This window comes from Haliotis cracherodii, unplaced genomic scaffold, assembly GCF_022045235.1.
Source record: "Haliotis cracherodii isolate W230 unplaced genomic scaffold, xgHalCrac1.p SCAF_15, whole genome shotgun sequence".
NCBI lineage: Eukaryota > Metazoa > Mollusca > Gastropoda > Lepetellida > Haliotidae > Haliotis > Haliotis cracherodii.
The window spans coordinates 17073228-17101154 of NW_027266270.1; the positions used below are offsets into that span (position 1 = coordinate 17073228).

The 27927-nt window shown below is 42.8% G+C and overlaps 2 protein-coding genes across 2 annotated transcripts; both read left to right on the top strand.

Annotated features, from left to right (window-relative positions):
* Positions 1–9248: 9248 nt before the first annotated feature.
* Positions 9249–27606, top strand: LOC139461860 (olfactory receptor 2AP1-like). The gene is made up of 3 exons (XM_071243342.1): positions 9249–9916; positions 26129–26269; positions 27358–27606. Exons 1-3 carry the CDS (start codon positions 9263–9265, stop codon positions 27604–27606), a joined length of 1044 nt encoding a protein of 347 aa, XP_071099443.1. The 5' UTR covers positions 9249–9262.
* On the top strand, positions 16089–22831 carry LOC139462588 (uncharacterized). Its single transcript, XM_071244425.1, has 3 exons — positions 16089–16161; positions 17569–20389; positions 22789–22831. Exons 1-3 carry the CDS (start codon positions 16089–16091, stop codon positions 22829–22831), a joined length of 2937 nt encoding a protein of 978 aa, XP_071100526.1.
* Positions 27607–27927: the final 321 nt, after the last annotated feature.

Genomic DNA, 27927 nt, shown 5'->3' on the forward strand with positions numbered 1-27927 from the left:
TTTATATGTGACAAATGTGAATTTTGTACGTGTGATATATGTAAAATACATGTGTAATAATAAATTTTTATTCTGTAATTAACTGGCCGAGTTTGTGTTTCAAATAACAGCACACTTTGCGTGTATAGGTAGGGCAGGACATGCTCACCTTTTCCGGAACACCCAGTGTCATCTCTGATTTTCAGGGGTCACGGGTGGCTCAGTCATCTAAGGCGCCGCGATTCGCTGTGCACAGTTGCGTCCCTTGGACACGCCAGAAATCTATGATTGTAGGTTCGAACCCCGGTTCGCCCCGATTATGTTTCTAAGTTCGTCAGCACCATACCCATGCTCTTTGGTTTCATCAAAGTGGTAAACGTCTGAGACCTGCATCACTTCGGGCTTTCCTCCCACATTAAGCTGACACGCCGCGATATAACTGGAATACTGTTAAAAGCGGCGAACCCCTCATTCACTATCTCTGATTTCCAATTATCCATTCATATAACTTTCACGGCTATTTTGCCTCTTACGTCCAGTGGCGTCTGTTTCGGCATATAATCAATCGATACTTGTTATTGTCTGGGTTGACGCTATTTATTTATAAACATGCAGATGGGGATGAAGCAATGGTTACCTGAGAAGACGACACCATAAGACCATATTCAGATATATCATAGCCTGTCAGCTTGATGTTGGAGGAAAGTTTGAATTAATGCAGGTCTTAAGTTAAACCCACGAGCACGGGTAAGTTGCTGTCAAACCTAGAAACATGATCAGGACAAACTGGGATTCGAACCCACATTCATTATTTCTGGCATTGTTTAGAGAAGCAGCTCGAATTGAAGCGTGACCGCACCCAATTCATCTTACCGATAAATATGCACGCTATATAGTTACCTGTTCATTAAGATAACTCATACTTCATCAAATCAACGAATCAAATCACGTCTCCCTATACACAGACTCTTTACAACATGTCCTAGATGTGACTTTACCATTGATCGCTTTTCACATTTTGCAAACATCCCTTTAGCAAACTTCCAATACCAGGCGCCCCTTGCAGCGGTCTTCTCATTATGTAGATATGCCACTTCTTCATGTACAGGGGCGGTGGGGTAGCCTAGTGGTTCAAGCGTTCGCTCGTCCCCACAATGTGTGAAGAGCGGCATCAAAACATACTCACTCACTCACTCACTCACTCACTCACTCACTCACTCATTCGTTCATTCATCATGTACCATTTATCAGACCCTTAATTCAGCAACCCCCTCAGTACGTTAATGTCCTATTAATCACATTCAATTAAACACAAAGTAAAACCTCCATTACGCGATCGCTCCTTTCAGCAACCGTCCCATTAAGTGAATCTACTTTACCATTCTGCAGAAGCTCAATTCAGCAGGCATACAATACGTTAACCTCCTTCATCATTCAGTAGATGTGTATATAAGGCAACCTTCCCATTGGGTTAATCTCCATCACCATTCAGTATATGTGTAATAATGCAAGATTTACATTAGGTTAATCTCCATCATCATTCAGTAGATGTGTAATAAGGCAACCTTCTCAATGGGTTAATCTCCATCACCATTCAGTAGATGTGTAATAATGCAAGATTCCCATTGGGTTAATTTCCTTCAGCATTCAGTAGATGTGTAATAATGCAAGATTCCCATTGGGTTAATTTCCTTCAGCATTCAGTAGATGTGTAATAATGCAAGATTCCCATTGGGTTACTTTCCTTCAGCATTCAGTAGATGTGTAATAATGCAAGATTCCCATTGGGTTAATTTCCTTCAGCTTTCAGTTGATGTGTAATAATGCAAGATTCCCATTGGGTTAATCTCCATCATCATTCAGTAGATGTGTAATAATGCAAGATTCCCATTGGGTTAATCTCCATCATCAACCAGTAGAGCAACATAATATAATAAGAAATATATCGTTGCTTAAAGCAGATTCGACTGAACGATGACGACCAGTATTCCAAAGCATGTGCTTATGAGATGAGGTGAAATGGGGTTTAACGTCGCGTCCAAGATTATTGCACTTATATAGGGACGTGCTTGTCCGTGTGTGTGTTTGTGTGGCCGCTTGTACTAGTCCGGACTGATGCCGATTTATAGTGCTAGCTCACTGAGAGCGTTTAACATGAATACCCAACTCAGACACAGAATACTGACTCCGGGCCGACCAGTCCTTTTTTTAGCCCCTTAGCGCCCGTCCGGGTAACAACCAGTACCATCTTTTAACGTCTTTTGGTATGACGTGGCCGGTGATCGAACCCCGGATCTTCCACTCTCCGGGCGGACGCCCTACCACTAGACCACGGAGGCGGTCTGTGCTTATGAAACACGACCAACTATTCATGGCACCAGGTGTTCGGGAAACACGACCAACTATTCATGGCACCAGGTGTTCGGGGAAAGGTGTACGTATCCTGCCCCACCGGTGGCACCAGTGTCAATACTGTGGAAGTCATAATCCGAACTAATATGGTCATACCGTGCATTGAATGAGATCCACGTAATGCTCGAGAATACTTCCGTATTTGGGGATTCAATTTACACATTCTAAGATATTTTAGTACTCCCGTTATATCACGGTGTGTCCCCTAGATGTGGGATGAAAGCCCGAAGTGATGCAGGTCAAAGACGTTTACCGTTGAAATTCGCGCACCTGGTGTGGTGCTGACAAACCTAGAATTTGAATAAGGGAAAACCAGGATACGAACCCACAATTATAGTTTCCTGACATGCCTAAGGGACGCAACTCTACAATACAAATTCCGGCGCCTGGGACAACTGAGTTACCTGCGTCCGCGCGTAGATCTATGTAATAATTTGGAAGTGTTAAAAACACATCAACAAGCTCCAATAGTGCATACACTAAGACTTTGCAATAATCTATACGTGATAAACCTGAGAAGATTTAATAGTTCATATACCAAGACTTTGCAATAATCTATACAAGTACATGATAAATCTGAGAAGGTTCAATAATGCATTGTCGTAAAAGCCGACTAACGGGATCGGGTGGTCAGGCTCGCTGACTTGGTTGATGCATGTCTTCGATCCCAATTTCGTGGATCGATGCTCATGATTTCAATCACTAGATTGTCTGGTCTAGACAGACCGCCGTCATATAGCTGGAATATTGCTGAATTGCTGAGTGTGGCGTAAAACAACAGACCAAACCAAACCAAGCATACACCGCGATCTTTGTAATAATCTATAAATCTGAGAAGTTTCAAAAGTGAATATACCAAGATCTTTGTAATAGTCTTTATCATCCAAAACTGGCTCCCATAGGAGATATCGCTTAGGTGATATCATGCGATATCTACATTGTAGATGAAATTGCATCACAATGCTTTGCAGACCATTCTGACGTCATTGGTTACCATGACGTTCCAATCAAATGACATCACTAATGGCTCTGCCACTGAAACTGTTAGCAGTACTTTTTACACTGAGACACTGTTTTTTACTCAGTCTAAAACTGAACAAGTTGGAAGAATGATGCTGAATGATAAATAAATTTTCCCTCTCGTGTTTCTTGATAGCAAATATATCAACACACGTTGATATATATGATATAAAAAGACACGAGGGTGAGATTCTCTACACACATGATAAATCTGAGAAGTTTCAAAAGTTCATATACTTAGATCTTTGTAATAATCTATACACGATAAGTCTGAGAAGTTCCAATAATGCATATACCAAGATCTTTGTAATAATCTACACATGGAAATTCTGACAAATTTCATTAATGCATATACCAAGATCTTTGTAATGATAAATCTGATATGAATCAATAGTGGATTTACCAAGATCTATGGAATAATCTATACATGATAAATCTGACAATGTTTACCCCTTTAATATATCAAGATCTTTGCCATCATTCATAAATGATAAAACTTGACAACGTGCAGCTGTGCATATACTAAGATTATTTGATATATACTAACAGAAAAAAACCGTAATAGTGCTGCACATAAAAAAAATCTTCTGAAATTAGATATGAATCTTTCAATTATGCATATTGATGAAGACATATCGACTTTAGGGTTGTGATTCACAATTTGCACAGCGCACAGTGTGGATGTTTGTGTGTTTGCTGGGAGAATCATACCCACAAACACGTTTAATGTTAATAGCACAATTTATTGTTTCGCTATACAATGTGCATAGAACACTTTTGTTTAACCGAAAGTAACACTTACACAATGCCACGGCTTATTGAAAAATCAACGTCTACGCGTCACTGGTGTGCTGCAAACAGGAATGATGCAAAACGAAGTTGTTAATAACAATTGTATTGTCATACGCTACCGGGACGGACATGTTTTACCCTTTGATCAAATGCAGGGATGTAACGCCACATTGCCTACGACGGGATCAGAACCAGCCGGTAACGCTTGATAACTTGGGCCAATTTTTGTTTGACATATGGAACAACATGCCCCAGAATGTTTTCAATCATCTGGAGTATTTGCCTCGCCTGTATCAACGCAAATGGTGTCCACACCCGATACTGACATTGTCAATTGAGTTGCAACACCACCCCTCTTTAAGGGTGTGTCACCCTGTCTTCTATGACCAGGTATGGGTTTTGTCAATGGATTTGCTATGATAAAACATTGGTAAGACGAATGACCACATATTGTTGTTACTTTCAATTACATAACATTTACGACCCGTGAAGATTCCGGGATAGAATAGGTCTTCAGCAACCCATATTTGCCGTAAAAGGCGACTATGCTTGTCGTAAAAGGCGACTAACGGGATCGGGTGGTCAAGCTCGCTGACTTGGTTCATGCATGTCATCGATTCCAATTGCGTGGATCGATGCTCATGATGTCAATCACTGGATTGTGTGGTCTGGACTCGATTATTTTACAGACCGCCGTCATATAGCTGGAATATTGCTGAGTGCGGCGATAAACAACAAACAAAATAAACCCATAACATTTACACCACTTCATATGAAACACAGTTACTTTTTTCCGTTAGTATACAAGAGTTAAGAACAAACGTTGAACCACTAAGCTAACAAATGCTTTACACACAGGCCAGACAGACCCTACGATCTCTCGGTCTTGAGCCTAAAGCAGACCTATCAGTATGTAATGTCGCTGGAATATGCACATGCATGCAACTAGTATGCACTAATGAAAACAATCATTATTTGACGTGAAGCTTTTAGCTCCGATGGGAGAAAAAGTCATTATCTCCTAACTGTTGTCCGGATATAGATCAATAACGTGCTATGGACTAATGAATATCATGACGAGTACCTTATATCATACGGAGGAAATGTTGTCACTGATGACTGGTGAAGTCAGGTTAGCATTGATGGAAAGACTTCTCACTGTCTACTTGTAAGCTGGGAAATCTGGGGGTGTGGACTGAAGGGTGGATTAAGGGTGTGGAATCTGATCCCGATCAAAGCCGTTTGAAGTTCGGATGTCGAAAGGTGAGAGTTACTGTTTTTCTGTTGCAATATATATAAACCGTCAACGCCAGAGATTAACAGTCTTGATTATCTGTCGAAACAGATCAGGCGTAAAAGTCAAATGGTGGTAAAAATCCTATGATCTTTTTACAAAGATGAGATGTGTGGGACACATGTGATAAAATCGACTGAGGGGTATGGCTTCTTTTGCCATTAGGTTTAGCTATTTAGGGATATGGGGTATTTGGGTAGCAGAATGGTTAAAGTGTCCGACCGTACAAATAACCTTCTTCTTGGTTTCCTCGCCATGTTATGGCTGGGATATTGGTAGAAGCGGGGTAAAGGCAACTCACTCACTCACTCACACACTCAACGATTTCAATTTGATATGGCTCCACTTCAACTAATAAACCACTAATAACCTCATTTGAATAACGACCTGCATGCACGTGTGAGTGAGTGAGTGAGTGAGTGAGTGAGTGAGTCCAACACACTCTAATTTGTCACTATCTATGAGAGACTTCAGTCTCGGTCAAAAACTCTGGTGCTTAAAATATGTTTCTTGTTCAATTAAGGCTGGCAATCTAGACGAGAGCGGCGCGCACCAGACTGACTATAACTTCAGGTCTGCTGTTGGTTAAACATCCGCGTCCCTACGTCACAACCTTCTCATCTCAGAACTTACCATTGGTCACTAATCTTCCCCCAAAACCCCAAACCTTTTCAACTTTCCTACTCGCTCTTGACGGTATCTCCATAATCGGACTCCTTGTTAGTGTTTGTTTGTTGTTTAACGCCGCACTCAGCAATATTCCAGCTCTATGACAGCGGTCTGTAAGTAATCGAGTCTGAACCAGACAATCCAGTGATTGACATCATGAGCATCGATCAACGCAATTAGGATCGATGACATGCATCAACCACGTCAGCGTAGTGGTAGAGCGTCCGCCTGGAGAGCGGCCACGTCATACCAAGAGACGTTAAAAGATGGTACTTGTTGTTACGTTGCCTGGCGCTCGGCATTAAGAGGCTAAAACAAGAAATGGTTGGCTTGGAGTCAGTATGCTTTGTATGTGTGGGGTATTCATGTTAAACTGCGGCATGGTATCTCAGTGGACTAGCGCTGTAAAATCGAACTAGTCCGGAGCAGTACAATCAGAAATTGGGATATGATGACATGTATAAAGTCAGCGAGCCTGATGAACCGTTAGTAGCCTCCTACGACAAGCATGCGTTGCTGAAGACCAATTCTAACCCGAATCTTCACAGGTCAGTTTGGTATGCCGCGGCTAGGCCATCAAGCCACGGACCTTCCGCTCTACTCGACCATTGAGGCTGACCATGAAACAGTGGATGAGAGAGAGAGAACAGAATAGAGTTGCTTTGATCTGTGGATGGGGAGGAACGTGACGCAGATTATAGACCAATGTAAATAAAAGCGTAAACCCCCGGCCTCTCCATATTCCTTAGAAATCTGTTCAAAATCAGATTTGATTGTCCGATTGCGACTATATCATGAGCATATGTTTGTGAATCACTTTCAAATAGTGACGATACCAGGTGTTCGCGAAAAAGTGAGCATATCCTGCTATTTTGACTTTTTTTAGGCGAACAATTTACTTGACCTTGCATGTGTTTGAGACATGTGGCACCGGCTGGGCAGGATACACTCACCTTTTCGTTTGATAGTGATTGATAAACATATGGTCGGATGTAGTATGCTTTTAGCAGAGAATTCTTATTATGGTAAGGATTTTGTCACTGATATTGATTCTTAATATGGAGGAAGGGGTATGTGTCACAGATTGGAACAATAGATATATTGTGTGAAGACACCTGGTGTCCCCCGCTATCCAATTACGGCGGCGTTGAGCCCTTCTCACCCACCCTCATTAGGCAGTGCTAACGATTCCTACCTGCGGCAGCCAAAATGTGTCACATTTCATGTGATAATCAATCCACATATACTATAAGTCAAAGCGACACAATCCTTGCCACACTCATATCTGAGTCCATTGTATGATTCCGACTATATCATGAGCATGTGTTTATTAATCAACATCTAAGAGTGCCTACCGCACTCACCAAGTACATCAACATTTGTAGATCAGAAGCCAGGCCACATGCAACGGTACATTCTCTCACGGAATGACTCCTCATCTGAAATGCTGGGGTTGAGCTGGGGGGTGAGTTTGGTCTTTTGACTGTTTTATATTTGGCTGACGCCCTATTTATATTATCCCCCCCCCCCCCCCCTCCCCCAACCCCACATCCCACACCACCCACACACAACTATAATAAAAGACCAGTCCCTAAATAAAAATTAATAAATGTTGTGGAAAAAATTGTGTCTTTTTGGTATGACACCTCTATAGTTGTAATAAAATTTGCTGACCCCACTCTTTCGCTTTGTCAGTTTTTCATGACACCCATCCCTTTAATCTCAACGCCCCTACAATAAATGACAACTCCCTTAGTTATATGCACCGTTGCATTAATTCCCCCTCTTTTTGATGATGATGATGATGATGATGTTGTTGATGATGATGATGATGATGATGATGGTGGTGGTGGTGGTGGTGATGATGATGATGATGATAATGATGATGATGATGATGATGATGTTGATGATGATGGTGGTGGTGGTGGTGGTGATGATGATGATGTCGGTGGTGGTGGTGGTGGTGATGATGATGATGAGGATGATGATGGTGGTGGTGGTGGTCGTATTGGTGGTGGTGATGATGATGATGATGATGCTGATGGTGGTGGTGGTGATGATTATGATGATGATGGTGATGATGATGATGATGGTGATGATGATGATGATGACGATGATGATGAATCAGTAAATGTCTATTTTTTTCGTTTAATTTGAAAGATGAGACCGGAAGCCCTCACGCACTGCATTAATATTTCCTTTATATATGTATTATCACTTGTTCGATCGAATTGATCAACAACAGGAAGTATTTCAGTAGAAACTAACGAAATAATGAATCATCGGCAACTATTTTCATCCTATATCTGGAAATTCTCTCCCAACATGATTCTGCAGTAGAAGTCATCAGATGTTGCTTATTGTCACAAATGGCGATTACACTGAGTGATGAGAGAACTGTCCCTATCATTTGATGGGTGGATCTCAAGGAGTAGCTTGTCGGATAGGTCAGAGGTTAAGGTAAATACAATGGTAATGGGGCCACGGTTTCAGGTCGTTGGTCAAAAATTTTGTCAAGAATTATTAATAGAGATTATTTTAGGGGCATGTGTGTCATACTGTTTTTACAAACCGAGTGTCAGAATTCTCGTATTTACCGTGCGGAAGCGAGGATGGTATACGAAGTATCTTACCACAATTGTCTGATGACGTCAACAGTCTTCAGCTACGACGTATTTTCTAGCCCGACGTCATTCCGACCTTACCTCACAATAAGATTCGAATGACGTCAACAATGCAGCCTGGATGTCGGAAACATTACACTGGTGCGCCTGAATTGATATTTGCACTCGTGCATATGGATTTTATGAAATCAGTTATTTCTAACCCTGGAAGTAATAACTGTATCAATCTAATCTCATATAACGCTGTAATGCAGTTATGAGTTTTAATCTTGTTTTCTTAAAGGATGTAATATCGTTTTGTTATATCGTTTACCTCTGTCCTTGATCTGTCTGAACGTCTGAATGCAGGTTAACCCTCGACGTGTCGTTATTCAAGCTGTAACCTCATTTCTTTATCCTTTCAGATTCACTCATTCTGAAGGTGTAATGAATAACCACCTTAAATGGTACAAGAACCAAACTTAGAAAAATCATGGCAACGACAGCCACAACGACCAACACTTCCACGACAAGCCCGACCACGTTGGAAGACTGTGTCCTTGACCTTTCAAAAGCCGAACTGCCACTCATTCTGTTCCCGACGTTTATCTTCAACGTCGTCGCCCTGGTCGTTCTTCTGAAGATGAAGGGAACCGCTGACTCCTTGGACAGGCTTCTCGTCACCAGCCTCGTCGTCAACGACCTCATCTCCACCTGTCTGTACCTGCTGACGTTCCTTATGGGGTTGCTGTCCTGTGGAGACATCCTAAAAAAACCGTTCGTATGTGGGCTGATGGGGTGGCTGACAACGACGATGGTGATGTGGTCAGCCGGTGTGATCACCGTGATGACGTCATGCAGATATTTAGCTCTGGTCAAGCCTCTTTACCACAGGTCAAAGGTCACGTCACGGTCTATCAAATTCGCACTTCTTGGAACTCTGATTTATATGACATTGCATCTTATATTCCCGTTTTTCCACCTGGACTCCCCCTACAGGATGTACAAATCAAATAAGATATGTGGCTATGATTTCACACCGGCTTTAGGCGGATCCGTTCACAAGGTGATATTAGGGCTTATCAGCGTTGAAGGCCTTATAACGATCATTGTGGTTTTGTTCTTCAATTTGTCAATCATAAAACAGGTAAGTCGTTATATTCATACAGTTTATTTATACGTGTCTTATATATGCATGTGATGTACAATCGTGTATATTCTTTCTACGATAAAAACATTTCCGCGATCAAAAAAAATCTCTAAATGCAGAGCCCATTGTATGCGATTCCGACTATATCATAAGCTTGTGTCACTATCAAATAGCGATGACACCAGATGTTCGCGAAAGGTTAGGCGTATCCTGTCCCATCCATGGCAACCGTCACAAACACACGCAATGGCAGGTCAATTAGTAGTATAGGCAATAGGGTTTTGCCGCGACTCCACTGGAGCCAGATTTGTACAACAATACCTATACTATAGAGGTACTTTTCTATGCAAAAACGATTGTCATGACTGAATTACTGAATTGTAATGAAAATATTCTCTATTATTTTGACTCATACGAAATTGGAAAGAAACAATTGATAACCGTTTTTTGGATGGTTTGACATCACCTTTATGATATATACATTGAGGCAAATCTCGCCATTTGATAATTTTGTCCCTATCCTACTCCGTTGCTCACTAGAAAAAAACACGGGAACAAATGGTACAAGTGAAAATATGCCGCTTATGCGTCATACTTGGAAATGTCGCCCACATAACCACCATAAAACATAGGGATAGTTTTACTGAGGTCATGAATGCTGTAACGCTGATCAAACAACGTGGTGCTCTATGAAATCTTTGAAAACATTTTAGAATACTGCATTGAAATACTGGATTAACTTTTTGGTATATTGTAGCTGACTGTCCACCAGTCCGCTGGTAGATTTGATTACACTGCCACCACCCACCACCCCCCCCCCTCCCACCCACCCCCCCCCCCCCCCCCCCCACCCCCCACCCCCATCCCCAGCCCCCCGGCCCTCCCTCCTTCTCTGTTCGGCAGAGACACATGGTTGTGGATTCATATCCCGACGTAAGCTGACAATATTGGGGACTTCCCAGAATCTACCCCCAAGGGGTATAATCTTGGAGTTCCAAGAATCTACTCCGGTGTAGATAATAATAAATTGTTATCGAATCTAAAATTTCATTGTAGTCATCATCAATTTGTAAGTTCGAAAGTTGTTGTTGAGAATTGTGTGAGGAAACGTCTTACGCTTATGCTATATTCATTTTCAGACTTTACAAAGTTCGCCCCGAATATGTTTGTAGAATTGTCAGCACCATCCCCATCCTTGAGGGGTTCACCAAAGTCGTAAACGGGATTTCCTCCCTGACCGGTGTCCCGGTATAAACTCTCCCCCGTACAAATTCTTCCCCCCCCCCCCCCCCGGAGATTTTATACCGGTACAGATTCTCCCCCGGAGAATCTGTTCTGAAATAAAATCTCCCCCGGGCGGATATGTTTCGCGCCCCCCTCAGTATAAAGTCTCCCCCCTGATTATTCGGTTTGTTGCAATGTCTTTAAGTACTATATTCTTTAAATAGTTATCTTTAATGTAAGGAGGGTTACTTTAAAAAATAGATTATGAAATATGGTCATAATGAATTGATATTTCAGCATATTTTATTTGGTAACTGTACCTTCCATCCTAAAATAATTATAAGACATAATCATACCAAACAAATTTGAATGAAATGACTTAATGTAACAAATAAATGTACGGTTACTGTTGTAACAGAATTCAGAAATCTTATTGATCCTCGCAAACATTCGGTTTTTTAACACTAACTACGTAAAAACTGTCAATATATCCACGCGCGCCTCCAGCTCAGGCTGTCCGTTATACTCTGATTTTAGATCTAAAATATATTCCTTAATACAGGCTACGATATGAAAATGGTATCAGTGTAATATCAGTGGCTAGAATATCATGGTGCAAGCAGGTTTCTGTTAAACATACAACATCATAACTATATCTAATTCAGCACTGATAAAATCTACTTTGTCTTTAAGACTGCGTACGTTTAGATATATAATCTTTAAATCTGGACTATGCAAATGTCCTAGATTCGGATGGATATAAAAACGAAAGGAAAAGTGTCCCCCCCCCCCCCTCCCACACCCAACCCCCCCCCCCCCCGAAAAATCAATAAAAATAAAAATAAACAAATAAAAACAAACAACAACACACACACAAGTAACAAAATGTATATTTAGATAAATATATAACCCAGAAAAAATAAAGGAGAGAAATAAATAAATTAAAAATACATGAACAAATAAACATTAAAACCTACAGGAATATGAAAATGTGTAATGCTAAAGCACGAAGACAGGATAAACTGTACCAACATTACAATGTTCCCCGTTATGCATGCTTTACCTGGGTTACATACGGGTGATCTAAGTTAGAAATATATGACTGATATAAATTCTTTAAACACGGTAATATCGAATATGCTTGGATTATCTTTTTTTTCAAATGTGCTCCACTCAAGAAAATTTATAGAACTATATATTTACTCTCCCCCATGTATTTTGCTCTTTTATGTAAAAGCTTTTTCACCTTACACATTTTAATTACAGATTCCTTTGTTTTGATTTTAAGGCAAACAAACCAGGCTTTATAAATGCAATGTCTGCAGTACACAAATGTTCAATGTTCTTGTCTGAAGTGAAGATGATGATGTCGTCACTAACACGGTGTAGGAACTGGTCGCCTCCCTCAGTCTGGGAGTACCGTGCTTAGTAATTTAAATGTGGGACACTCATATAAAGGTATCGGTAATCGGATTAATTAATTACCCGCTAGAATAGGCGAAATGCACTCAGCTGAAAATGTGGCTTTACCGGCAATAGCCATTTCTGAAATGTGGCTCTCCCGGCTAGACACCACCAAAACTATGCTTAAAAGTTTACAGAGTTTGTTGTTTCTAATACAGTTTTTGTTGTCTGTATTTATTATTTTAATATACCAGTTTGAGTCTACATGTGAACACAATCGATGGTTGAAATGTAAGTCTAAGAACAAAACATGAACTAATTCTCAAGAACTCTGATGTATAAAGTTACCTTCATCTTTGATTGACTGATGTATTTTCAATCTTTATTCAGCACTGAAGAGGCCACAGGCCTATAGTACGAAGCATTAAGTTTATGAATAATCAGCATTGATTTTGACTCCATAAACTGTCATAAAGTATTCATAAAGTATCAGCGGTCATTTAAACTTGCAAAATGATTGACATACCACTTTACAGAGCGAGGATTGGGCTGTTTTTCCACCCGATTGACTGATATTACAACATTCACACGGTTTAGAATGGTACAATGAATGGTAAAGCATGCAAATTACACGCGATATTTCATAAGAAAATGTCATATCTCCGTTAAAACATAAAACCAATATCTATGAGTCTACATATTGATATAAGACTTTATCATTGTATCCAATTCCAAAATTTTAGATATAAACTTTCGGACAATTCAGTTCAAAATTCTTCAACCTTTAATACATCACAGGATTTGTAGCTAGACGACGGGAATCTACAGTCTTGACTGTGTGTTTTCTTTGATGAGAATGTTTCTCACCGACCGGATAGGGGTGTGATATCCTGGGCAGGAAATGACAGTGTTTTGACATTAATTAACGTGTTGGACATCCCTAATTAACCTTTACTAATTCATGTTAAACCGACACAGGATGTTTTCTGGAAGTGGACAATCGCGAATGTCATAGGGCTGACACGACACGTGTTAATAACTGTCCTAGAACTTCTACAGTTACTAAACAATCTTTATACCTAACGACTTGCATATAAACTAAACATCGTCTCTATCAGAAGCCAGCTAAACAACCAAACAATCAAATTTCAAAAACAAACCAAATTCTTAGGACTTATTTTCGATGAACATCTCACCTGGGATGCTCACATCCAAAACCTAACAACTAAATGCAGTAAAGACCTAAACACCCTAAGATGCCTAACTGGCTCTAACTCGGGAGTTTGAATACTATTCCTGTTGTTTTTCTGAGTTAAGGGAGAAACCCCATTTGTCAACCCATTGTTGTAGTTTATTTAGAGATTTTTGGAGTAAATTTTGGGCCATTTTAATGCTTTTAGTGAGGATCATCCCCGAATTTTGATGTGTTTAGTTTAGGGGATAGGCCATCGAATAGATCGTTTATCATTATATTGAAGAGGGTGGGGCTGAGGATACTGCCCTGGGGAGTGCCATTTTCTAGGGGACATTGGTCCGATAGTGTTTGGTCTACACCCACGGTTATTTTACAATTGTTTAGGAAGTCCTGGATGTAGTTTATTATCTGACCTTTGAGTCCTATTTTGTAAAGTTTTTGTATTAGCCCGTCGTGCCATACCATGTCGAAAGCTTTAGAGAAGTCTAAGAAGATGCCTGTGGTATATTGTTTATTTAGTTGTCCTGTCTTAATATCTTGCTCTAGTCGGGCGAGGTTATCTAGGGTTGAGCGGCCAGGAGTGAAACCGCTTTGTTCTGGGTTAAGTGCCTCAAATACAATCACACTGCCTCCCAATGCACATACCCTAAAACTAAATGTAAAAAATGCGCACAAACAGACTGCCCAGGCACATGCACACCCTGGTGCATCCACTGCAAATCCATCCAACACACTTCACTTTCAAACCAATGCCCACACAGACACTTACACAGACACAAAAGCTAACTTAAACGAAATAGAAAATATTGATCCAGAAACCTATTGTAGAATCCTAACAGACTATATAATAAACGCAGCCAAAACCTCCATCCCCTTCACACATCTAAGACAGGCTAGGCAAACCCACGGTACCATAGTGGAATGAGGAAATAGAACAGACTAGACTAGACGAAAACGTAAATCAACCTTCAATAAAGCAAAACGCGACTACAAACATCTAAACATAGCCCACGAACTAAACCACCAGGTTAAAAAACTAGTCCAACTAGCCAAAAGTAGAGACTGGAAAAAATTCTGCGAAGGTATAAATAACCGTACATATGCCAGAACGGTCTGACGCAAATGCACGCCATTAGAGGCTTAAAACGACATAAAAAACCTAACATTAACAACTCAACCAAACCCGCCCAAAACGCAAATAATCTCGCCAACCACTTTTCGGCCGTTAGCAGTAACACCAACTTCAGCCAAAAATTCCAAGATAAACTTAAAACAAACAACAAAAAAACCACAAAAGAACCAAACAATAACAATCTAGAAATAAACCAACCCTTCACAATGGAGGAGCTCCTCTACATAATCCAAAACAGGAAAAAGGGCACAGCCCCAGGATTTGACCTAACTTCTTACCAAATAATTAAAACATCTCCCGCTAAAACTACTCCAGGCACTACTCAAACTATACAATCTCATCTACCTAAACGGACAGGTTCCTACTCCCTGGAAACAGGCCCTAGTCATACCAATCCCTAAACCTAATAAACCAGCTAATCAAGCTAACTCATATAGACCAATATCCCTAACTTCAAACTTATGCAAAGTAATGGAATCAATGGCTAAAAATAGATTACAACATTACCTAACCCAAAATAACATCAACTATTGAACTGCATGGCAAGTATTTATAAAACGACCGGGGGAGGAAATATTCTGGGGGGAGATTTTATTTCGTAGGGTGGGGGAGAGTTTATTTCGAGAGGGGCGGAACTGTACCGGTATAAATTCGCCGGGGGGAGATTTTATTCTGGGGGCGAATATATTTCGTGACACCGGCCGTGATAAAACTCCGGTGTGGAAAGCGGCGTTAAACCCAACTCACTCACTCACTCATACGTGAGGACACAATTCTCCCTAATTTCATGTCAGCCCTGAATTGATAAAAGCATGTAAATCTGTCTTTCACTTTGCACATGCTATCGTCCCAAAACACATTATATGACAACTAACCACAGGCCTGGATGTACCACGCCCGCATGCCAAGTGAATTACATGAACCGTGCACAGAGACAATAAACACCTATTTTACCGTGATTAGATTTGGTGTTTAAAAGTACATACCATTAGCGGAACATTTGTTTCCTCAAAAATATATATTTGGGAGCACTATTCGCAAAGGCCTTACATTGAACGGATCGTCCGAACACAAAAGTGCCATTATGTTGTTTCGAACATCGAGAATTGTGTTCTCGACCCTGACTCAGTAGCAAACACTGGTGTCAGGAACAACAAGAAACCCAAATGCAATTAGTTCCGGATGTTTGCGATCTGTGACAAGACACTTTCAATATGATGGAGTTGGTTAACATTGCCGTTGCCCTGGCGACGCGAACACACAATCTCTGTGCTGATAATGACACAGGTATGGTGAGATTGTAGAACTCTGAAATGACACGTATTGTTCTGATTCCTACTAATGAGTATTTTTTGTCAATGGCGTTCTTATATCAACAACGCCGTGATATAACTGGAATACTGTTAAAGAGGCGTTAAACCCAACGCACTCACTCACTCACCTTATATCAACATGACCTTTCTTCATTGGCCTACTGAAATGGCGTTTAATGCGACTGAGTATGTTTTGAACAGGTTTCAAATAATCCAGCAGTTCTGTTTTCTCAAAACACGTCATGGTCAATCAATCGATCGATCTAAATTTCAAAGTATGTTTTTCACTTACTTACTGATTTTTAGGCGATGTACAGTAAAGTAATCGGTAATAACGAACTCAAAGGGACTACTATTTTAGTTCGTTGTAGCCGTGGTTCGTTATATGCAAATATACAGCATAACTACAGCAAATAGTCGGGACAAAAAAGTAAGTTCGTTATATCTGTCAGTTCGTTATATGCGTGTTCGTTATAACCGTAGTTTAGGGGAAGGGACGTGTTTTTTTGGTGGTTATTGAACAATATAAGATCATGCATATACCTGAAAGTCCTTTGAGGAGGACAATTCGTGCCCCTTGGGATGTCTACTCTTTTCCTAAATGCCCGCTCCTCAAATTTATTATCGATGTTATCCATGAGGAAGTCCAGCATTGTTCTGTCAGTATGCTTCAGTTGACGTTTGCTTTCATTACTGACAACTTGTCCTGACGACAGAGATCTATGGTGACCGGGTGTGGTGACACATGCCCCATGTTTCCCTAAGTTCGTAGTGTGTGATGGTGGTGGTCAGTGATGAATAGTGAAATGTTTTGACACACACGCTTCCCTTTGTACTACTCACTCAACAAAATACCAACCCACCACCTACCACCAGCCACCTATCCACGAACGTTTACCCACCTATCCACCACCCACCACCAATCACCTATCCACCACCCACCACCTATCCACCACCCACCACCTATCCACCACCAATCAACTATCCACCACCCACCACCTATCCACCACGCATCACCTATCCACCACCCACCACCTATTCACCACCAATCACCTATCCACCACCCACCACCAAACACCTATCCACCACCTATCCACCACCAATCACCTATCCACCATCAATCACCTATCCACCACCCACCACCTATCCACCACGCATCACCTATCCACCACCCACCACCTATTCACCACCAATCACCTATCCACCACCCACCACCTATCCACCACCAATCACCTATCCACCACCCACCACCAATCACCTATCCACCACCCACCACCTATCCACCACACACCACCTATCCACCACTCACCACCCATCTGCCACCAATCACCTATCTACCACTCACCACCTATCCGCGAACGTTTTCCCACCACCCATCAAGAATCCAACACCCACCACCCCCACCCACCACCTATCTGCCACCCACCACCTATCTGCCACCCATCACCTATCCACCTCCCACCACCTATCTGCCACTCACCACCTATCTGCCACCCATCACCTATCCACCTCCCACCACCTATCCACCACCCACCACCTATCCTCCACCCACCACCAATCACCTATCCACCACCTATCCGCCACCCATCACCTATCCACCTCCCACCACCTATCCACCACTCACCACCACTCACCACCTATCCACCACCCACCACCTATCCACCTCCCACCACCTATCCACCACCCACCACCTATCCTCCACCCACCACCAATCACCTATCCACCACCTATCCGCCACCCATCACCTATCCACCTCCCACCACCTATCCACCACTCACCACCTATCCACCACCCACCACCTATCCACCTCCCACCACCTATCCACCTCCCACCACCTATCCACCACCCACCACCTATCCACCACTCACCACCTATCCACCACCCATCACCTATCCACCTCCCACCACCTATCCACCACTCACCACCTATCCACCACCCACCACCTATCCACCTCCCACCACCTATCCACCACTCACCACCTATCCACCACCCACCACCTATCCACCTCCCACCACCTATCCACCATCCACCACCTATCCGCCACCCATCACCTATCCACCTCCCACCACCTATCCACCACTCACCACCTATCCACCACCCACCACCTATCCACCTCCCACCACCTATCCACCACCCATCACCTATCCACCACTCACCACCTATCTGCCACCCATCACCTATCCACCACGCATCACCTATCCACCACCCATCACCTATCCACCACCCATCACCTATCCACCTCCCACCACCTATCCACCACCCATCACCTATCCACCACCCATCACCTATCCACCACGCATCACCTATCCACCTCCCACCACCTATCCACCTCCCACCACCTATCCACCACCCACCACCTATCCACCTCCCATCACCTATCCACCACCCATCACCTATCCACCACCCATCACCTATCCACCACGCATCACCTATCCACCTCCCACCACCTATCCACCACCCATCACCTATCCACCTCCCACCACCTATCCACCTCCCACCACCTATCCACCTCCCACCACCTATCCACCACGCATCACCTATCCACCACCCACCACCTATCCACCACCCAGCACCTATCCACCACGCATCACCTATCCACCTCCCACCACCTATCCACCTCCCACCACCTATCCACCACGCATCACCTATCCACCTCCCATCACCTATCCACCTCCCACCACCTATCCACCTCCCACCACCTATCCACCACGCATCACCTATCCACCACCCACCACCTATCCACCACCCAGCACCTATCCACCACGCATCACCTATCCACCTCCCACCACCTATCCACCTCCCACCACCTATCCACCACGCATCACCTATCCACCTCCCATCACCTATCCACCTCCCACCACCTATCCACCACCCATCACCTATCCACCTCCCACCACCTATCCACCACCCATCACCTATCCACCACCCACCACCTATCCACCTCCCACCACCTATCCACCTCCCACCACCTATCCACCACGCATCACCTATCCACCACCCACCACCTATCCACCACCCAGCACCTATCCACCACGCATCACCTATCCACCTCCCACAACCTATCCACCTCCCATCACCTATCCACCTCCCACCACCTATCCACCACCCATCACCTATCCACCTCCCACCACCTATCCACCACCCACCACCTATCCACCTCCCACCACCTATCCACCTCCCATCACCTATCCACCACCCACCACCTATCCACCACCCAGCACCTATCCACCACGCATCACCTATCCACCACCCACCACCTATCCACCACCCAGCACCTATCCACCACGCATCACCTATCCACCACCCATCACCTATCCACCTCCCACCACCTATCCACCACGCATCACCTATCCACCTCCCACCACCTATCCACCACCCATCACCTATCCACCTCCCACCACCTATCCACCACCCATCACCTATCCACCACCCATCACCTATCCACCACCCATCACCTATCCACCACCCATCACCTATCCACCACCCATCACCTATCCACCACCCACCTCCTATCCACCACCCATCATCTATCCACCACCCACCACCTATCCACCACCCATCACCTATCCACCACCCACCACCAATCACCTATCCACCACCCACCACCTATCCACCACACACCACCTATCCACCACTCACCACCTATCTACCACTCACCACCTATCCGCGAACGTTTTCCCACCACCCATCAAGAATCCAACACCCACCACCTATCCACCGCTCACCACTTATACACCGCTCACCACCTATCCACCTCCCACCAGCTTTCCACCACTCACCACCCATCTGCCACCCATCACCTATCCACCACTCACCACCCACCACCTATCCACCTCCCACCACCTATCCACCACTCACCACCTATCCACCACCCACCACCCACCAGCTTTCCACTACTCACCACCTATCCACCACCCGCCACCTATCCTCCACCCACCACCAATCACCTATCCACCACCTATCCGCCACCCATCACCTATCCACCTCCCACCACCTATCCACCACCCACCACCTATCCACCACACACCACCTATCCGCCACCCGCTACCTATCCACCCCCCACCCCCCACTACCTATCCGCCACCCATCACCTATCCACCTCCCACCACCTATCCACCTCCCACCACCTATCCACCACCCACCACCTATCCACCACCCACCACCTATCCACCACTCACCACCTATCCACCACCCACAACCCGGCACCTATCCGCCACCCATCACCTATCCACCTCCCACCACCTATCCACCACCCACCACCTATCCACCACCCACCACCTATCCACCACCCACTACCTATCCACCACTCACCACCTATCCACCACCCACCACCTATCCACCACCCACAACCCGGCACCTATCCGCCACCCATCAACTATCCACCACCTATCCACCACCCACAACCCGGCACCTATCCGCCACCCATCACCTATCCACCACCTATCCACCACCCACCACCTATCCACCACCCACCTCCTATCCACCACCCATCATCTATCCACCACCCAGCACCTATCCACCACCCACCTCCTATCTACCACCAATCACCTATCCACCACCCATCACCTATCTACCACCAATCACCTATCCACCTCCCACCACCCATCGCCTATCCATCACCTATCTACCACCAATCACCTCCCACCACCTATCCACCACCCAGCACCTATCCACCTCCCACCACCTATCCATCACCTATCTATCACCAATCACCTATCCACCACCCATCACCTATCCACCACCCACCTCCTATCCACCACACACCACCTATCCACCACCCTCCACCTATCCACGAACGTTTACCCACCACTCACCACGAATCCAACACCCACATTACCACCCACTCTTTCATTTACTGACTCTGTCGCTCAAACACCAACCTTTCCACAATACACCACAGACCACCAAGACATTAGCGATCTACGCTGGTCAAGGGCTTCAAACCGACTTACTCCTTTTGTTTAATCATGTCATAAATACTTTACCTTTAATGATGACATCAAACAGGAGAGTGTTTTCAGTCAATTACACAATGACAGAGCTGTTTTGTACTGCATTTGGCCTAATGTAGTTAAATATCACATCGCATCCAATCAATATGTGACGGAGAAGATGAAATTAATTGTGATATTTGTTCAGTAAAGAATGGCTTATATGATGTCAATCAATACCTTTAAAAATATATGAGTATACAGCTGATGAGTTCTCCATTTTTCCATTAGCTTTTATGCTTGTTTATTGTTTTACGTCGCACTCAGTGTCGTTCCTGCTATGTCACGCCGATCTATAAATAATCGAATGCGAAACAGACAAACCAGTGATTGATATTATGAGCAACGTCCAATGCTATCAACCAAGTCACCGAACATGACCACCCGCTCCATAAGGGCCCCTCGTATGACCAGACAAATAGGTTGCTTGGAATATACTTGTTACATCGCATGTCGAGTAATAATAGTGATACGTATTACATCGCATGTCGAGTACTTATAGTCATACGTATTAAATCGCATGTCGGGTCATTATATGTCGAGTAACTATAGTGATACGTATTGCATCGCATGTCGAGTAATTAAAGTGATACGTATTACATCGCATATCGAGTCAGTTTAGTGATACTGATAACATCACATGTCGAGTATTTGTAGTGATACGTATCATATCGCATGTCGAGTAATTATAGTGATACTGCTGACATCACATGTCGAGTATTTGTAGTGATACGTATTACATCGCATGTCGAGTAACTATAGTGATACGTATTACATCGCATGTCGAGTAATTATAGTGATACTGATAACATCACATGTCGAGTAATTATAGTGATACTTATGATTTCGATTACCGATTAACTATCAGATTGTAGTAAGTATCGTACAACGTATCGCATATCTTAAAGTCATGTACGTAATACGGCAATGGCATCATATGGAGATGTATAATATATAATAACGCATGAGTGAGTGAGTGAGTTGGGTTTAACGCCGCTTTTAACATTATTCCAGTTATATCGCAGCGTGTCACCTTAATGTGGGAGGAAAGCCCGAAGTGATGCAGGTCTCAGAGGTTTACCACTTCGGTGAAACCCACGAGCAGGGTATGGTGCTGACAAACCTAGAACCATTATCAGGGCTAACCGGGATTCGAGCCCACAATCATAGGTTTCTGGCGTGCCCAAGGGACGCAACTGTGCACAGCGAATCGCGGCGCCTTAGACGACTGGGCCACCCGTGTCCCCTAACGCATGACACGTCCACGTACCATACACATTGTCGTTTACTGTCAATGTAAGCTGACTCTCCCTTGCTGTGTGACCTTGTATGTAGCACCATGTGGACACCTGTCAAATTCAGCACACATGACACAAGCAGATAAAGCCTCTAGAAATATATCGATAAAAACAAAATAATTGAAAGTGGGAAACGCCAACTCATTGACCGAAAAACTGTGTATTTTGATAACTAAATGCATAGAAGAATTAGTCCAGAGTGCTTTCATGCATTAGCTAATCGGTCGCACATCCGCTATCGATTCCAGCATTGAAGTTTATTATTAACACGATCGCAGTGTCCACAGTAACGCACCTGTCCGGTGTATACAGAAAAGATAATGTCAGCTGCCTCACCATTGACGCCAATGTTTGAGGTGTCTGTGTCCTTGAAACACACTTGAATGTCTCTTCCATGAAATAACATGCTGGGCTGGCTTGCGTTCCTTAGTCGTGACAGGATACGGAGATCGATTATCATCTTTGGTTTCTCATAAACCAGAAGCGTAATCGTGGTCCCCTACAGCTAATAACATCGGTAGGGAAAACAGTAACCACAAGCAGTTTGCAATATTCCGGCTACACTGAGGAGCCAACGAGGTGTGGCGAGGTGAAATGGGGTTTAACGTCGCGTCAAAGATTATTGCACTTATATAGCGACGTGAATGCACGTGTATGTGTGTGTGTTGCTGCTTGTACTAGTCCGGACTGATGCCGATTTATAGTGCTAGCACACTGAGATACCATGCTGCAGTTTAACATGAATACCCCACTCATACACAGTATACTGACTCCGAGCCGACCAGTCCTTGTTTTAGCCCCTTTATGCCGAGCGCCAGACAGGGTAACAACAAGTACTGTCTTTTAACGTCTTTTGGTATGACGCGGCTGGGGATCGAAACCCGGATCTTCCGCTCTCCGGGCGGACGCTCTACCATTAGACCTCGGAGGCGGTCAGGAGCCAAAGAAACTAAACCTCTCGGATGATATTATCATGTGTTTGATGTTCGCCGAAAACATAGAAAGAACCATGCAGACTATTTGATGTCATATCTGTATGAGCCATTAATAGTCCATACCAAAATCATCTGTATTTCCATTTTGTGCTGCCCCTGGAGGTAGTCATCGACCGCTTATTCCATGCACTGCTTAATACCACGCCGAGGCTTACATTATAGTGTGAATTTAACTCTATGTCTTTCTAAATAGTAGATATAACATTTGTGTCGTGAACAGAAAGGGAAAGTACTTCGGTCACGTGTTACTTTTGATCTTTAAGCCTTTGGGTATCGTTCGATGGCTTTCTTTTTGTTCCCATTGTGTTGCGATTTTCGGAGCATTATATACCAACTTCACGGTTACAGTAACAGTCATGTTCGTCTGAAATGGTTGAACTTTACAGACACATTTCAGTAAACATATGTTCCACATTTGATTTATAAAATAACAAGTAAATTACATTAATTGCATATTTGGATATAGGTCAAGTAGGAGGTAACCAAGTGAGTTTTCAGTGTAGAGGTTTCGAAAGCAGATTCGAAACCTGTAAAATTTCACCCGCAAACGAAAGCAATAGCGTGATGTTTAAATTTGAAACATTTACAGGTATCAAACAAAATTGGATACCCTAAAATTGAAAACACCATGATACCATGCCAAAAGAAGTGATTAGTGATGTGGCATCGGTTGAGCCTATTAATATTTTCAGTAGGTTCAACGAGGAAATTCAGGGATCAGTGGAGATCGATTTTAATCTGCATATATCTTGGCTTTCATCTACCCCGACCTTGTATTCACCATTATATTGAAACACAATGGAACACAAGAAAAAATGACATCCCTTGAGAAAATGAAACAACCTTCGTACTGTTTTGTTCTAAAGTACACCCATTATGACGTCATAAACTACACATCGGAGGTCACAGTACGTGATGGAATAGCGCCAAAAGTCAACCATGTTGATGCAACAGAATTTCAGAAATAGAGAATCTCACCCTCGTGTCTTTTGATATCAAATATATCAACACGAGTTGATAAAAGTGGGAAAACTCCGAGACTTGCCGATGATTTTTTTCCACTTTTATCAACGAGTGTTGATATATTTGATATCAAAAGACACGAGGGTGAGATTTTATTTATCATTCAACATCATTCTTCCAACTTTTTAAGTTTGTAGACAGTAATAAGCAGTGTCTTAAGTGTAAAAAGTACTGCTTACAGCTTCAGTAGCAGGGCCATTAGTGATGTCATTTGATTGTGACGTCTTGGTAACATTGACGTCACAATGGTCTGCAAAGCATTGTGATGCAATTTCATTGCAGCGATATCTACAGTGTAGAGATCGCTTGATCTCACCCAAGCGATATCTCCTGTGGGAGCCACTTTTGGATGATAATATATATTGCCACACTTGCAGTGAATAATTTAGGAACCGTAACTCGTTATTTAGCAACGTTAATAAAGTAAGATCGGTATTTGAAATTGCCAGCCTGGCGGAAACTAACGGTTCTTTCGCAGTAATGCGGTCGTCAGCAACATCACGGTCTAACGTTAATTCGGTGCTGCTGGTGGACCAATCAGAATGCAGTATTCTAAAATGTTATCAAAGATTTCAATCAGAATGAGATAATCTAAAAAGATGTCAGACATTTTAATCAGAATGCAGTATGCGAAAATCTTACCAAAGACTTCAATCAGAATGTAATATTCTAAGAAAATTTCAGCGTCATTGTTCGATGAAGGCTACAACATTCAAGGCTTAAGTTAAGCCTTTACATAGTTTTCATAGACATGTGGTGCACTTTTCCAAATGCGAAGCATCAGTGACAAAAATTATGTCCTGTGCAATTCCCTTTTATTTGACCATATATTCCCGTGGTTTTTTTCAGGTGAAGAATTGACCTGGCCCTTGCATGCGTTTATGACGTGTGTCACATGCTTATGATATAGTCGGAATAAAATATTATGGGCATGTTTTTGTCGCTTTTATTATCGTATTTCCGGACTTGAAAATGAAATCCCCTCCGGGTTACTGAAAATCCATTTCCTGATAGACAACGGGGCATTGGGGTAATTCAGTGTATGTGTGAGTGGCAAACACAATGTGCGTATACTGAAACAAGTAGTTGTGTATCGCCGCACACATTAATACCAAATCAATCCATGCTCAAGGGAAAGGCTCACTTGCTGATGTAGTTGTAAAAGATCTGTACACTGTTATACTTGACGTCTGAAACAAAAATGAATCAAACGAGTGAGCTTTATGAAGCTTTTACAATATTCCAGTCATAGCACGTCGCGGGGGACGCCGGAAATGGGCCTGACACTTTTTACCCATGTGGGGAATCGAACCCGGGTCTTCTGTGTGACGAGCGAACGCTTTAACCACAATACTACTCCAACGCCCCTAGATAAAAAAATGTGTATGTTAGTAGACTATAGAAGTGGAGTAATGTTAATAGAATAGCGTTTCTAACCCTGGTGTTTACCCTATGGAGACTCCGTGCGAGAATGCGACTTATGAATCGGGTGGTCGGACTCGATGACTTTTTGCCTGAGATGTTGCTCTTGATTTCAATCACTGGTCTGAATGCAACAAACAAACAAACAAACAAACAAACAAAAACAAAAAACAAAAAAAAGGTGACAATTTCTTGCCCTTTTTCATATGAAGCTACGGAAGAGAGCTCAAGTTCAGTCTGGTGATGTACCGGGACATCAAACACAAACCCGTGGTCGTCAACGTCGCACAGCCTTTGCTACCGTCTGCATCGTCGTGTCGCTGTTCTTCTGTCTCTGTTATGGACCATTTTTGGTAAGATCCTGACCAGTTTTATTTTCAGGCTACGTGAATTTAGTCTAATATTCTCTTGTTACTCAACAATTGACTCGAAATCCTGTTTGAACGCAATAACATAACGTTAACTCAGCAGAGAATGGGTACCAGAGAGGATAACATGCTAAAGTGACCACAAAACGTTTTCGTTGTATACTTTTGACACAATTGACAGGGGTAATGTGATCTGTTATTATTATTACTTTATTTTAGTCATTTCCTGTCAATACTGTAAAAAATATGTTTGTTACATGGGGTAATTGTTTCACAGATGGTATGAAACTCAAAGGATAAGAAAGAACACCAGGGTGTTCTTTAACTTCTTTTGAGTGGTATACATACAATGGCCGTAGACATAATCATCCAACACTTCATTTCAAAAATGTTAAAGAACGAGGTAAGACCAGGAAATTAGTAAAACCACTGTTCTCATTTCATCAGAATTTATACTATTCCATTCATTCAGTTTCCAAAGAATTCATCGTCAACAATACAACACGTGTCAACATATAGATCTGTCAAGCACGAGATTAGACCAGAAAATTAGTAAAACCGTTGTACATATTTCATCCGAATTTATACAATTACATTCATTCAGTACTTAAATTTTAATTTTATTTCACTCATTTTATACATATTCGTGTATTTGACCATGTCAGAAGTCCAAAACCTGCAAGTCTAAGAAACAAATGGCTCATATATCAACCCACTTCATGACTCTCATTTAAAGTATCTGTTATCAATTTTTAAAATAACTTACTTCGTCATCAATATTCAACAAACAATCTATGCCTCACCAAGAAGTGGATGGGCACACGGAAGGACGGTGGGATGAGATAGTAATGTGGCTATACATTGAATAGGTCCTGAAACAACAGATTCGGTTGCATACTACCCAGGGAGCTGAGAATGAAATGTATGAGAACACTGATCCATACACCGGGTAAATCATAATGCAGTCATGAGATTCAACCGGCGAAACAAGAAGTTATTATTACTTTCATTACTTACAAAATCTACAGGCATTTTGACCGGACAATCCTCCAGTGTATAATGTCTTGTTTCAGGGTCGTGTCTTGTATGATGTGATTATCAACGCCGAAACTCAGGACGAGATGCGACACTCTGTGTCGCTGTCCTTGCTGTTTTTGAGTCCTCTACTTAATCCAGTGCTGTACGGAATCTTCAACAAGCGATTCCGGGACTGTTTCCTTGACCTTTGTAAAAACGTCTACCGGAAGTTTAGGTGTAAGGGAGCGAACTCTGCAGATGGCAACCCTTTGACCCTCAACACAGTGACTAGAAATATTACTTAAACAATCTTAGAACGTATCTGAGACTAGTGGTTCTGCATATCTATAAACAAATGATCTCATTATTTGTTGAAATCAATCTTTGTATACAACGATATGTATTATTTTTATGCACCTACTATTTTTTTATAAAAGTTTAATTGTCTTCGATTTTGATTGTATATATTTGGTAAAATATCAATACTTCGTATTCTGAGTAACAAGAATAATGTTAAGAGACCCTGAAGCTCAACTGCATTTGCAAAATAAACTTTAAAGGCCTAGGGTATGCAAGAAAACACAACAGTGAAGAACAGTTTCTTCATCCTGACTGCTTACACGTAC

Bases quoted from the DNA above. Each gene is read 5' to 3' on its own strand.
- LOC139461860 (XM_071243342.1), top strand. From the start codon at position 9,263: ATGGCAACGACAGCCACAACGACCAACACTTCCACGACAAGCCCGACC. The intron at 9,917-26,128 runs GTAAGTCGTTAT...TTTCATATGAAG, and splicing joins ATTTGTCAATCATAAAACAG to CTACGGAAGAGAGCTCAAGT. The intron at 26,270-27,357 runs GTAAGATCCTGA...GTCTTGTTTCAG, and splicing joins TCTGTTATGGACCATTTTTG to GGTCGTGTCTTGTATGATGT.
- LOC139462588 (XM_071244425.1), top strand. From the start codon at position 16,089: ATGATGGAGTTGGTTAACATTGCCGTTGCCCTGGCGACGCGAACACAC. The intron at 16,162-17,568 runs GTATGGTGAGAT...CCACCCATCAAG, and splicing joins CTGTGCTGATAATGACACAG to AATCCAACACCCACCACCCC. The intron at 20,390-22,788 runs GCACCTATCCGC...CGGTGTATACAG, and splicing joins TATCCACCACCCACAACCCG to AAAAGATAATGTCAGCTGCC.